Source organism: Branchiostoma floridae, chromosome 1, assembly GCF_000003815.2.
Source record: "Branchiostoma floridae strain S238N-H82 chromosome 1, Bfl_VNyyK, whole genome shotgun sequence".
NCBI lineage: Eukaryota > Metazoa > Chordata > Leptocardii > Amphioxiformes > Branchiostomatidae > Branchiostoma > Branchiostoma floridae.
Genome location: NC_049979.1, coordinates 12,222,726 through 12,236,341, shown reverse-complemented (window position 1 = coordinate 12,236,341; position 13,616 = coordinate 12,222,726). Strand labels below are relative to the sequence as shown.

Here is a 13,616-nt window from a genome sequence, read left to right as displayed (position 1 = left end):
CTCATCTCATACTCCCCTGTGTCTGAAAGGATTTTATGTGCCAGACTGCATAGTCAACAGATCAACATTTCTGTCATCGTGGCGTATGCGCCTACGGATGGGGCTGATGAAGGAGATAAAGACAGTTTCTATACCCAATTAGCTGATACCTTTGCTGATCTGCCCGGACATGACATCAAGTTACTCTTGGGGGACTTCAACAGTAAAGTGACATCTGACTACACAACCAGGAGGGGCGTGATAGGACGTCACTCTTTGCACAGCGAATCAAGTGACAACGGGATCCGATTACTGGACTTCTGCGCCTTGAACCAGTTGACGATCGGGGGGACTCTTTTTGAACATAAAGACATCCACAAGGGGACTTGGAGATCCCCAGATGGCAGGACTGTCAATCAAATTGATCATATATGTATAAGCACCAAGTGGAGCCATTCTCTACTGGATGTCAAAGCTTGCAGGGGTGCTGACATCGGATCAGACCACTACCTGGTAAGGGGCTATCTGCGGATTAGGCTAAAGGCAGCAAAGAAACTAGACGCAGTAGATCACACTTTTCCAGCCATAGAACATCTTCGAGATGGAACAAAGGCTGAAGAGTACAACATAGAACTCACTAACCGTTTTGAATGTCTGTATGTGGAAGATGAACCTCTAGAGGACACATGGGAAAAGTTCACAGAAACAGTGCACTCTGTGTCTTTAGAAGTGCTTGGAGATCGTCCCAGAAAGAGACGACAACAGCATCTTTCACAGGAAACCAAGGACTTGATCAGAAAGCGTGCTGAGGTCAAGAGGCGTGACCCCACATATGATACTAACAAGTCGGAGTATTCCAGGCTAAACAAGATGGTCAAGAAGAGTTGTAAAGTTGACGACAATAACTGGGCTCTCAGGGTAGCATCAGATCTAGAAAGTGCAGCAAAGCAGGGAAACCAGAGAGAAGTCTGGCAGAAGATTCGGATCCTGTCAAACAAGAGAAGCAAGAAGTCTTCAGCAGTTAGGGACAAGTCCGGAAAACTGATTTCCGATCCTGATGCTCAGCGGGAAAGGTGGGCTGAACATTTCTCTGAGCTACTCAACCCGCAGCAGGAAGACTCTGACCTAGCTGAGCTGGACAGGATACCAGGTGTTCCCAGCTTTGCGTACCTGGGAGAAGATGATGGCCCTCCAACAACTATTGAGATTCAGAATGCTCTTAAGAAATTGAAGAACCACAAATCTCCTGGAGTAGATGGGATAGCCAATGGACAGTTGAAGTACGGTGCGTCAGGACTAATCAAAGCTCTGGAGGTTCTGTTTGCCAAGGTTTGGTTTGGTGAAGCCATTCCCGAGGACTGGTCCAAAGGCATCATCATTGTGCTACCCAAGAAGGGGGATACTACATACTGCGGCAACAACAGGGGAATAACACTCCGATCGACAGCATCAAAACTCTTTCAGATCATCATCCTGGAACGCATCAACCTGGGGTTGGAAAGATTACTAAGGGAAAATCAATGTGGCTTCAGGAAGAACAGATCTTGCATCGATCAGATTTACTCCCTACAGACAATCATCCATAAGAGTATTGAGTTCAACATCCCCTTGTATATAAACTTCATTGACTTTAAGGCCGCATTTGACAGCATCAAAAGGCAATTCATCTGGAAAGCTTTCTCCTTTTACGGGCTGCCTATGAAGTACATCAGAGTCCTGCAAGCCTTTTTCTACAATACTGTGAGCGCCGTAAGAGTGAATGGGGAGCAGTCAAGCTGGTTTAATGTCGAATCTGGTACTGGTCAGGGTGACATACAAGGCCCTCCAGTTTTCAATGTCTGCATTAATCTGGCAGCTTACCTTACTGAACAGAGGAAACGGCTCAGCACAGGTGCAGTGCTACTACAGGAGACTCCTGGACAGCCGGCTGTTTCAGTATTGGACACAGATTATGCTGACGACATGGCCCTACTAGACAACACAAAGCCGGGTTTACAGGAAACAACTGACTTGCTATGCAAGAACAGCTCCCTTGCTGGCCTCAAGGCCAATGCCAAGAAGACCCAAGTTATGGCAGTTGGCAAGCACACCACTCAACGACCATACACTGAGGAAGGAACGCTCAGTGTAACTGTTGAAGGATGCCCAGCTGAGCAAGTCAGCACCTTCACTTACCTGGGAACGACGTTTAGCAGTGATGGGAAAATGGACACTGAACTTTCATTGCGCATTCAGAAAGCTTCCGGGGCTTTTTCCCAACTTGGTAAAATATGGAACAATAGCAGCATTCTCCTCTCAACAAAAATCAGGATCTACGAGGCAGCAGTACTAACTATTCTGACTTATGGGAGTGAAGTATGGGTCACTACCAAGGCACAAATGAGCAGGTTAGAAGTGTTCCATCAGCGCTGTCTTAGAAGGATCTTACGTGTTCGATGGTTTCATCATATCTCCAACATAAGTGTATTTCAACAGACAGAAACAACGAACATTGAAGCTCTTGTAGCAGCCAGCAGACTCAGGTGGCTGGGTCACGTCTTGAGGATGCCTAAAGAGAGGTTGCCCAGATTCCTCTTGGACTGGAACCCGAACTTTGGTAAAAGGTCCAGAGGGAGACCGAGGAAGACATGGCTCAACACTGCCCTCGAGGATACCAGACTAACCACCGGAAACAACAACCTGAAACTGAATGACGTAGAAAAGATGGCCCAGAACCGCCTGGAATGGCGACGGATGGTTCGCAGGAGACGGAAAATCCTTGATGCAGGCCACTCCACAGGAGGAGACCTTAACAAGTAACAAGTAAAGTAATTTGATCATAAACCAATTTCCTGTGTTTTGTTTCTCGTCGGAGGGACAAATTTGAGCAGGCCATGCATCTGATGGATTTCTCGGCCAATAGACATAAATGGTCAAGGATGCCACTTCTCTTGTGATCAGTATCATGAATCTGTCTCTTAAAGCGCCACCACGTGCACGTTCTTTGCAGCAAGAAGGTTGCAGGTCGTCGTAGGACTTTGACGTCGGATTTTCCAGTAGTCTGTGACACCACCGACAGTTATCTGAGACAGCCTTTTTCAGTAACAAGACAGCTGAACGGTCCTGAACGACAAGTGCACGTTCCCTTAGTTAGTTTGCGATTGTGCAACGATCGTACGACAATCGCACGACCGATGTGACCGGGCCCGTACCTGACACAGGTCTCCCGTCCACGTCACACACGCCCGGGTGTTCGGTGTCGTTCGCCGTCCGGTCCACGAAGGCGTACAAGAAGTCCACGCTGCTCTGCGCCGTGACGCGCAGGTCATAGGTCACGTCTGAGAGGACCACGACGTGCCACAGCCCCGGCGTGACGTCACGCACGCGCACCACCAGCACGTCGCTCAGCTGGACCTCCACGCTGACGGTGGCGTTCTCACCTGTCGCTTGGAGAACACCTGAAGGAATGGCAACGAGCAACGAGTGAGTGTAAGTATGGCTGGGTTGGGTTTACACACGCGTTTTTCGAGTCGACTTGGAGCCAGGAGCCGGGTTGTTTGCGAATACGAAAAATAAAAGTGTTTATGAAGTAACATTAATATACAAAAAATATTCTCATGACTACTAATTTCTTTACGTCCCTGTGTCTTTTGTTTGTTGTTATATCATACTTTTTGATCCGGAAAGCTGCCCTGTTAGGCTCCGACGTTGGGAATGTGGCCGTAGCGCACATACAGCGACCGGAGTGTTTTAATAGAAAGATGACGCACCTGTTGGATCGAGCACCTGCAGTTCGGCACCTTGTCCTGTCACCTGGATGATGACGTCACTCATAGTCAGGTCCAATGGAATCACGTGATCTCCCGTCCCAGCCGGGGCGTCTCGGATCTGCAGGATGTTGACCTATGACAAAGAGTTCAGTGAGTGAGTGAGTGAGTGAGTGAACGAGTACGTGCCAAGTGAGTGAATGAGCGAGTGAGTGCATGAATATTAATGTATGAGTGGAAAAGTGAGTGAGTGTGAGCGAGTGTGTGTCATTGTGTGAGTGAATGAGTGAGTAAACAAGCGAGTTAGTGAGTGGGTAAGTGGTAACGTACAGTGCGTGGATTAAAGATACATATAAGCACTAAACATGCGATGCTTTTATTGTCGATGACAGGATAATATTTAAAGGGTACTAAGTCGTGTGCTATTTCTTCAAGCAAATAGATCGCTTGAGGTCTCATCTCTGTAGGAATATATATTAGGAATATACATTTTATGTATATTTGGGGGGATCTGCCCATTCATGACCCCTTACCTCTGCTGACGTCACCACGAGGTCCACCAGCTTGGTGGTCTCGAACACCTCCGACTTGGTGATGTCCAGCACCTGGCCGCCTGGGAACGAGAATAAAGGAACTAAGATCGGAACGTTCGCTGGTATCACCTACCCTCCAAGCAGAGGTTCGGCTCGGGTTTTTTTCTGACGTGTTTTTAGGCGTTTTTATCCGGCTTTTATCCGGCTTTCTACTTTCTTTATATATGCCTTCCTGTATATAAAAAACGATATCCGATACAATATAAAAAGCCCGACAAAAACACCTGAGACAAGTCTAAAACAGCAATGACGAACCTCGATCTGCTTGGAGAGTACCACAAGGCTGCCTTGTTACTACCGGGTATAAATACCGCGTGTCGACCAGGACACACAAATACATGCTTGTCGACATCCAGCTGTATGCCGTATTTAGAGGAAGAAGAAAACACCGACATAACAGCGAGGGGATGACCAGAACAGGTGAACAGGTGTTCCTGTTCCGCGGCACCCACCTGTAGCCTGTGCTATGGAGAGGTAGGTGTCTCTGTCTCCGGCCTCCCGCGGGGCTCTGGGCCTGTCCGACCGTCTCCGCCTTCTCTGGCCGACAGAGCCCGACAAGAAGAAGGTGACCTGAAGACACAACACGGGGTTAGGGTGTTTTAAAAAATCGGATCCGTTTGAATGTCCCAACGGTTTTGTCTATCACTAAAATATTTTTGAAACAAGTAGGTTAGAATATTTTTTATTTATTTGAACGCTCTTAACGCGTTTTTATGTTTTTAAATATGGCTCACCTAAAATGTCAATATTTCCCTTTGTGTTGCATTTTTTTCTCCCAAAGAACAATAACTGACTTCCTTACAAAAGGCAACGACGCAGAAAAAGACGTGTTTTTTTAATTAGAAAGATACTGTGAATAGACTGGCTTTCAATTCACCATTCTCCACACAGAAGTTTGAGCTCGGCAGTTTTGCTGACAAGGCTACTACACAGTTCTTAATACATGTATCATGTTTGGACTAGGAACGTTAATTAAAAATTGCTAGTTCAAAGGAACATTCAAACGCACCTTGATGTTCTTCTGTATGCCCAGTGACGTTACCGACTCCACCAGCCCGGCGTCCTTGGCCCCGGCGTCCGTGAAGACGAAGACGGTGGATCCGGGCAGGCTCCTGGCCAGGGCGATCTGCAGGGCGCTCAGGGAGTACTCAGGAGCGTCGCCCCCTCCCGATGCCTGCAGGTTCCCGATGGCTGTCTCAAACTCTTCGGGATCGTTCGTCACCACGGCCGGGCCCACGTCTGCGGAAAATACAGCATTGGGTTCTTGAACTAGCCTGAGCTTCATCTTAGTATAATTAACCGCGCGCGCGGCCGGGGCTGCCATTCTCCCCTCACCAAGAGGAGAGCACCAAAGCCCACGTAAACTTACGTATTACCGCATGATGATGACACATGAGGTCGCTCATGAGCAGCATATAATGCAGCATATACTAGTAATGCATCGGGTTATGCATTTTTATGTAATGCTTGGTAACAAAAGGGTATCCGATGTGTGTGTACGTGCGTGCGCGCGCGCGCGCGTGTGTGTATGTGTCTGTGTGTGTGTGTCTGTGTCTGTGTATGTGTGTTGGATCACACACGTCATAGTTTAGCAATATACAACCTCCTTACAAACAGTTTCATGCCCTTATAATGCCCGCCCGCCTACTCACGTGGATCACTGAAGGGCACGAGGATGAAGTTGGACGGGGCTGTGGGCGAGCCCAGCCGGCTGCTGATGATCTCGATTGCCCGATCCTTGGACGCGGCGATGTCGTCCTCCATGCTGAGCGTGGTGTCGATGACGAAACACAGCGTGCTGCCCGTGTTCAGGTTCAGAAAGTTGGCGAACTGGGCGTCTCCCGCGGCCGTGCGGATGGACCGGAAGAACTCCTCTGTAGCCTGTCAGTATGAAACGTTCATCATCATCATCATCATTATCGACATCATCATCATTATCATCGGTTGACGTGCTTACGCACCCCTTTCGTAAGGGTGCCATACCCTTTCGTTATAGCTGGTTAGAAGACAGGTTTGCATGTCTCTCGTCATCAAACGTAATCGGAACTTAGACCAGTAAGGACAAAAACGTTAGTCTATATAGTGAGACCCTCATGAAATCCACCATTAGACAATAATAATTGTTTACACCAGGGCGGTCTATTATGAGATACTATATAAATAAATATAAATAAAGGGCCTTTAAATGACTTTGGTTGAAGACCGTGATGCAAAACTGATATCAAAACATACATCGGAAATAGATACTCGGAACGATATATTTGCTACCCCACGATGCATCAAAGAGGTGACCCCATTGAATTGCTTTTGATGAAATATTAAAAAGAGGTGTCACGACTTTCCTACCATCTGCCTATTCCACAATGAGGGAAAATATGTTTTTCTTTCTTACCTCAAAATTCAATGATAACGTGACTTCTAATTCACATGAATTCCTTATACTCTTTTCATATTACTGTATCATCGCATTTTATGCCTAATTGAAAAATAACTAAATAATGATAATTTTGTATCACCCATTCATGCATTACCCCTATTAGTTGATTTCGAACATTCCTTAAACAACCTTTGACCTTTCCAAAGTTTCCCGCGCTTTTTGTGTCCCTGACGCTACCATTCCGACAGACCAGGCGGAAAGCTGGAGGCAGGGCCCTCGGGTGTCAACCGATTCTTTTGGCGGTATTAAAAGCAAGAGCTGCCGTAGATTTAGGTAAGAACAAGCTATTGTCATAACGGCAGTCTGTAATGTTTGTAGAGTTACCATCTCAACATGTTTTGTTGAGTCTATGAGCTGAAAAATGAGAAAGAAGAACCGAGCGTTCCAAAGGCTTATGAAATTTTGTTTTGTTTTGCATGATGGTTGCTCCAAAGGCCTGTTCAAAGCATCTGTTTCTCGTTTTGACGCGAGTAGAGGCCTTGTCGTACCGTTTCTCGTGTTGTTTGATAGAGGACAGTATACTGTTACATTTGAGTTATCCACATTGTTTGAAAATTCGTTTTGGGGGAAGCTTTGCTCAGAGACACTGTCGTCCAAGTTTCGGCCCGGGCCACACGGACTTGAGGGTAGCCTGGTATCCAGCCGTAATAATACTAATAGCTCCCGAGTCTCTTCGCTGCTCTTCGCAATTACCGAGGATAGAAGAGACTCGGGAGCTACAGTACTAGCATATTACGGCTGGATACCAGGCTAAATTGAGGGACCACCGTCTGATCGGACAAATCTAATCAGACTATCGTTTAGTATGTAAATCTGGAGAGATAAACCCGCCTTGCTACGCGGAGTAGTCCATCCCGTGACGGGGTAACTGGCATGATTTCAAACTTTCAATATTTTTGTCGTAGCTTTTTAACTGTCTGGAGTTGAACTCCTAACGTCAACTCCGATGATAAGTAGATAAACATACAGTAGGCTTACTGCAGGGTTGAAGATTGTACGGGGATACTAATATTAGTGAGTCAAATTAAAAATGTGTTTGTGATTACTTATGTGTGTTTGTTGGTAGAGTCCTGTTGGTAGAGTCCTCTTCCCCAAGCTTGCACGCGGGAAAAGTAATCCGAAACTGTCATCACCAAATTATTAGCTCTGGTCGACAGACTTTTAGTTTTGTCTGGTTTTTCGCGCGTTCGCAGCTGTATCTATATGTTCCCATTGTCTGAATTCTATGTGGTTTGGCAGGTCCTCTGTACTGAGGTTGACGATGATGCACGTGATTTTTTTTTGCGGCAGGTGGTTTTATTATGGGTGTTATAAAAATAGCACCCCTACAATTTGTTCTTCTTGCGGTGTTTTGGTCCAGATCTTCTGCATGTAGGTAATGATGTAATCGGATATTGTCAAGCAGATGCGTGGTTTTATCTGATCGTAAAAGTTATTCGCGTTCGCATCTGTATTTGCATGTTCCCGTTGTCCCATACCTACGTTGTTTGGCAGGGCCTCTGCACTGAGGTTGAGGATGATGCACGTTGTTTTTTTTCGCGGCTGCTGGTTTTATTATGGATGTATAAAAATATCACCCCTATAATTTCTTTGTCCTGTGGTGTTTTGGTCCAGGACCGCTTTGTTTGAGCCTTGCCATATAAAATATAGCAAGCAGATGCGTGGTTTTATCGGATCGTCAAAGTAATTCCCGTTTGCATCTTTATCTGCATGTTCCCGTTGTCGCATACGTACGTTGTTTGGCAAGTCCTTTGCAATGAGGTTGACGATGACGCACGGTTTTTTTCGCGGCTGCTGGTTTTATTATGGATGTATAAAAAAAATATATCACCCCTACAATTTGTTCGTCTAGTGGTGTTTTGGTCCAGAGCCGCTCTGTGTGAGCCTTGCCATAATGAAATATTGCAAGCAGATGCGTCATGTTTTCTTGTCGTCAAACGCGCGTTCGCACCTGTATCTGTAGTTTCCGTTGTCGCATACGTTTGTGGTTTGGCAGGTTCTCTGCACAGTGTTAGACGATGACGCACGGTGTTTTTTTGTCGCGCTAGTTGCTTTCATTATGGATGTAATAATGTCAGATATCACCCCTTGAAATTGTACGTTTCACGATGTATTGGTCCAAGTCTGCTTGTTCAAGCAAATGCGTGATATGTACATCAATTTACGCGCGTTTCATCTGTATTATCATATTCCCGTCGTCGTTTTATCACGTTTACGCGCGGTCGTATTGGTATCTGTATGTTCTCTGTCTGAATCGTATGTGGGTTGGCAGGTCCGCTATGTACACTGAGGTTGTCGATGATGCACGTGGGTTTGTTTTGGCGGTGTGTTTCGGTTCTGGGCCGTTGTTCACCTTTCTCGAAATATGTTTGATATTTATTTTACCATTCATACAAGTTGCTCAAAATTTGTCAACATCTGTGACCAGCTGTGGCCAGCTGTGACGATCTGTTCTTGTTGTCAACAGCTGCGACCAGCTGGTCATGGTATGTATTATAACATCGATCTACTTTGAATATGACAGTATCACCTATTTACGGTAATTCTAAATAGCTGCGAGGCCAATCGCCATTTACGTTTTAAATTAACATGGTTGGAACCTTTATTATGATAATGCTGTCTTCATATATACTTCTACATCAGTCTCTTGTCCGATCTCCTTTACAGTGTGGCTGTGAGTTGACTTTTCGGTCTTTTGTGTGACGCTGAATTCCGCGTGTTGTTCAATATTACTTTATGCCTGGCACTGCAGTTGATGGTACGTAACTGATTTTTCTTGCACTATGCTGTTTTCCCCTTGCTCCGGCATTGTGCCTTTATTATTGAGGTTGGGATCACAGATTATAGTAAAAAATAATTTGCGTGGTTGGTAGTCATATGCCTTTATGGTTAGAACGTGTAAAGTCGTTGGAAAGTTGCCGCAACATCTTACAATTTGCGTTGCTCAATAGGTAGTGTTTGCACTCTTCGTTATAATGGGGACATGGATGTGCGGTTTCATAGATTCATCAATGAGATTGGAGGAGACAGGAAATGTGGTGTCAGCATTGCTCATTGTGTGCACCTGACACCGGATGTTTAATGAAGAATCACAACTGGATATCAGTAAACCTATGTATATATATATATATATATATATATATACATATACATCACCTGCCCCAAAAGAAAGCTACGTGCATCATGGTCAACCTCAGTAAAGAGGATCGCCAAACAACATAGCTTTCAGTCAACCTGCTTCATACACAGACATCACAAGCAAAATTACATATACCATCTATTTAACACCATGATTAAATACATCAAGAATATAAGCAAACAACAAGCAAAAAGAACATAACAACCAACAAAATACCAAACCGACGTCACAGACTATGTTACCTACGGTCACTTGTTTTTATTATAACGTTACATGCACATCCATACATCAGAAGAGGATGTAAAAATTCTGTTTTCCACAGAAAGTAATTGTAACGGCCGCATTAACATCAACAATACAAATTCCACCATACCAGGTGCCATGATATAGCCACATATTTAGAACATTGTTCTAGAGACCTTCTCAAGATTGTCTTGAGCTCCTAATTACCTTGTTGTTGCATATGAAATAACGTCCTTGGTTATTGTTACTCTGTCTAAGGAGTTCCAGTAGTAATCAGATGGTACCCAGGCAATAACATAGAATGTAGAATGCAATGTTAGATGCTGTACAGAAAAAGAACCTAAAGTTTGCACAATATCAGGTATACAGAAAGTGCTCTTGTGAATGATCTAGTCACCTGAATTTACACTGGTGAAATTTTTATGATATTGCAGGATCCAGGGCACAATGGCAACAGGGCAGACATCACAAGCATCGTTTGACTTCTGCCACAATCAACACGCAGCCTCCCTCCTCTATGGCCTGCAGGATCTACGGTCGGAGAGTCTACTGGTTGACGTCGTGCTGTGTGTTTCTGGAAAAGAGATTCCCTGCCACAGGCCTGTCCTTTCTGCTTGCAGTGGATACTTTCAAGGAATGTTCTGTTATGGTCATCGTGAAAGCAAGGCACATAAGGTGGACATCAATGGAGTTGGCCCGAATACACTGCAGCTTATTGTTGACTATGCGTACACATCAAAAGTCACCATCACAGAAGGCAATGCTGTGAACCTGCTGGAAGCGGCCAACTTCTTTCAGATCCACCCCGTGTTTGATGCATGTGCAAAGTTCATATCTGAGCACTTGAGTGTCAAAAACTGTTTGGAAATGATGTGCATGGGCAGTATGCTATCCCCAGAGCTGTATGAGAAGGCTTTGTCGTGTGTAATGAAAGAGTTCACGGCAATCAGCAAAAGGCAGGAGTTTCTTAACCTGACAAAAGACGAACTCATCACAATCATCTCATCAGATGACCTGAATGCACAGGAAGAAACTGTGTACATGGCTGTGATGACTTGGATCAATCACAACACCAGTAAACGGCAGAAGGAGATGAGAGAGCTGATGGAACTGGTCAGGTTCCCCCTCATGGACAAGATGTACTTCTTGGACAATGTACAGAGCAATGAGGCTGTGCGCAAGTCTTGCCCGGACATCGTGGCAGAAACACTCAAGTACCAGCTGTTCCCAGAGAATGTTCAGTCACCTCGCACTCGTCCGCGTGATCTGAAGGAGGCAGTAGTTGTTGTTGGAGGGATCTTAGGGCAGGGGCAAGACAGTGTGGAGTTCTCAAACTATCTTATGATGCCTTGCAGCTCAAGTTGGGTTCCTATCACCAAAATGAAGCATAGCTATGACCGGGGATTTGCTGTGGCTGTACTAGGCTCTAATGACATCTTTGTGTGTGCTGGTGATAGTTCCAACAGGGAAGTGTGGCTATACCAGCTGGAACTCAATCTCTGGTCCCAACTTGCTCCATTGAATGTTCCCCGGAACCATCACAAGCTGGCAGTGGTACATGATAAAGTGTATGCAATTGGTGGCCTAGACGACCGTGTGAATGCAAGTGGCCTAAAGTCTGTTTTGGCTGCTGTAGAAGTGTATGACCGTTGCCAGAACAAGTGGACTGAATGTGTTCCACTCCCTCAGCCAAGGTACAAGCATGCTGTTGCAGTGGTAAATGGCAGCATATATCGCCCATTCCTCATTAACTGGGAAAATTGGAGGTAAAAAATTGTAAAAAATAAAGTTGTCCAAAACGCTTACCTGCTGGTATGAACTTGTTACCACTTATATCGACTATCTTTTGCTATTTTTGTCTGGTGCTAACACGCTTAATTTTGGAGATATTTGATTTTTAGTAGGCCATGTCATCTTTCCAACAATTTCGTAATAAAGAGCATATTACTACACAGAGAAATGTTCCAGCAAGTAATAGTGGATTAACAACAGCCAAATTAGCGAATTTTCCAACCCAAAACCTTCAAATTGCACGCCAATGAGAAATATTTAACCGCCGTGTCATTTGTTTCGGAATAATCATCAAATTTACTAGCTATTAAGTTTGCTACATTTGTATAAAAGTAAATAAATGATATATTTTTTTCTGATATGAAGACAAACCGTTTAATACTCCTTAATTTTCACCCTGTAGGATGGGAAAAGAGCGATAGAATATATTTATGAAAATGGTTGGAAGCAGGCGATATCTATTCTACAGGTAAATGCCAATGAACTGTGGTAACGTAAATTACAGAATCTCTAACATTTGGAGGAAAGCCGAATAGTGTACATACTGGCTCTATTTGAACTGATCAGGTCATGTTCGTCTATAATGCTGGACCTCTTATCTTCATGTTGCTAACTCAGAGTAGCAAAAAAGTGTATTTTTGTTATCCGGAATACCCGTATAATCTTGTTCGTCCTGTACCCACCCGGACTCTGCGGAAAGACACCCAAGATATGCAAGGTCTCTATCTTGGCGGGGTCTATTTGAATACATGCTACGTAACAAAGGATTCACGCAATCACACGCTCTAGGTCAGAACCGCTTCGTCCTCGCGTCCTTTGATTAAGTCTTTGGGAATAGCAGGACATGATGCGATGGCAACATGCACCAGATGGACTGGGCCTTTCTAGCACAAGCTTTCGATATTGGAAAGACAACAAACTAAACAACAGTTATCGCACTTCTTATAAAACATTTTTTAATGTCAGGACAATCTTTGTTCGTGGAACAAACACAATGTCACATCAATATAGAATGAATGTGCTACCTAACAAAATGTCCATCCATACACCTTCTATCGTGTGGTTTAATAATACCGGCAGAAAGAACTGTGTAATATGTGTATAACAAGGCTTTTGGTGATGAGCAAGGCTATAAACAACATTATCATATAGCCAGGCGCCGCGGACCAATCAGAAGGCCCCGTTCCACGTTGGTTATGACGCCGTAACACAAAGATCCAGGCCAGGCAGGTGGGTTTCGCTCCTCTGATTGGTCAGAATGAATCGACACCGGTGCGATTCATTTTGACCAATCAAAAATAGCGATACACACAAGAAAGTAAGATATATGCAGGCATTGACCAATAAAAAGGAGCGAAACAAATACCAGAGCAGAGGGAATAAGTACAGACTGTAAGGGGGATGGCTCCTTCTAACATTGATAATGAGTTTTGTTCGTTCTAAAAAGCCCGCAATGTTTCGGATATTTTCTGTGGAAATTTTTGGTTTCAAAATGCAGTGTGTAATCTCCTTACATATGCACGTACCAAAGAACAAATGTGAATTTTCAGAAATTCGATAAAGGAATTCACACGTAGAGTACCAAGAGATCTATGCGTCATACCGGAGTTTGAAAGTTTCGGAAGGCTATATGATAATAACGTTAATGACCCACCTGTTCCTCGGTGTACATGGTGTCATAACGCCTG

General features: G+C 44.6%; 2 protein-coding genes across 3 annotated transcripts in view; one reads left to right on the top strand and one right to left on the bottom strand.

Annotated features, from left to right (window-relative positions):
- The window catches only part of LOC118426895 (von Willebrand factor A domain-containing protein 7-like), a 29,743-nt gene that overhangs the window by 5,125 nt on the left and 11,002 nt on the right, over positions 1–13,616 (bottom strand). The window contains exons 6-11 of the mRNA XM_035836491.1: positions 5,971–6,199; positions 5,328–5,557; positions 4,771–4,888; positions 4,259–4,338; positions 3,729–3,861; positions 3,171–3,416 (exon numbers count right to left, since the gene is read on the bottom strand). Of these exons, the coding sequence (XP_035692384.1) occupies positions 3,171–3,416; positions 3,729–3,861; positions 4,259–4,338; positions 4,771–4,888; positions 5,328–5,557; positions 5,971–6,199 (1,036 nt within the window). The remainder of the gene's footprint in view (positions 1–3,170; positions 3,417–3,728; positions 3,862–4,258; positions 4,339–4,770; positions 4,889–5,327; positions 5,558–5,970; positions 6,200–13,616) is intronic.
- LOC118426938 (kelch-like protein 24) overlaps positions 6,878–13,616 on the top strand; it is a 10,399-nt gene continuing 3,660 nt past the window's right edge. The window contains exons 1-2 of one of the 2 annotated variants that reach the window (XM_035836579.1): positions 6,878–7,028; positions 10,572–11,867. In XM_035836579.1, coding sequence (XP_035692472.1) covers positions 10,585–11,867 — 1,283 coding nt within the window. In that variant the 5' untranslated portion in view covers positions 6,878–7,028; positions 10,572–10,584. Of the gene's footprint in view, positions 7,029–10,571; positions 11,872–13,616 lie in introns of both variants that reach the window. The other variant, XM_035836573.1, reaches the window with a different exon arrangement.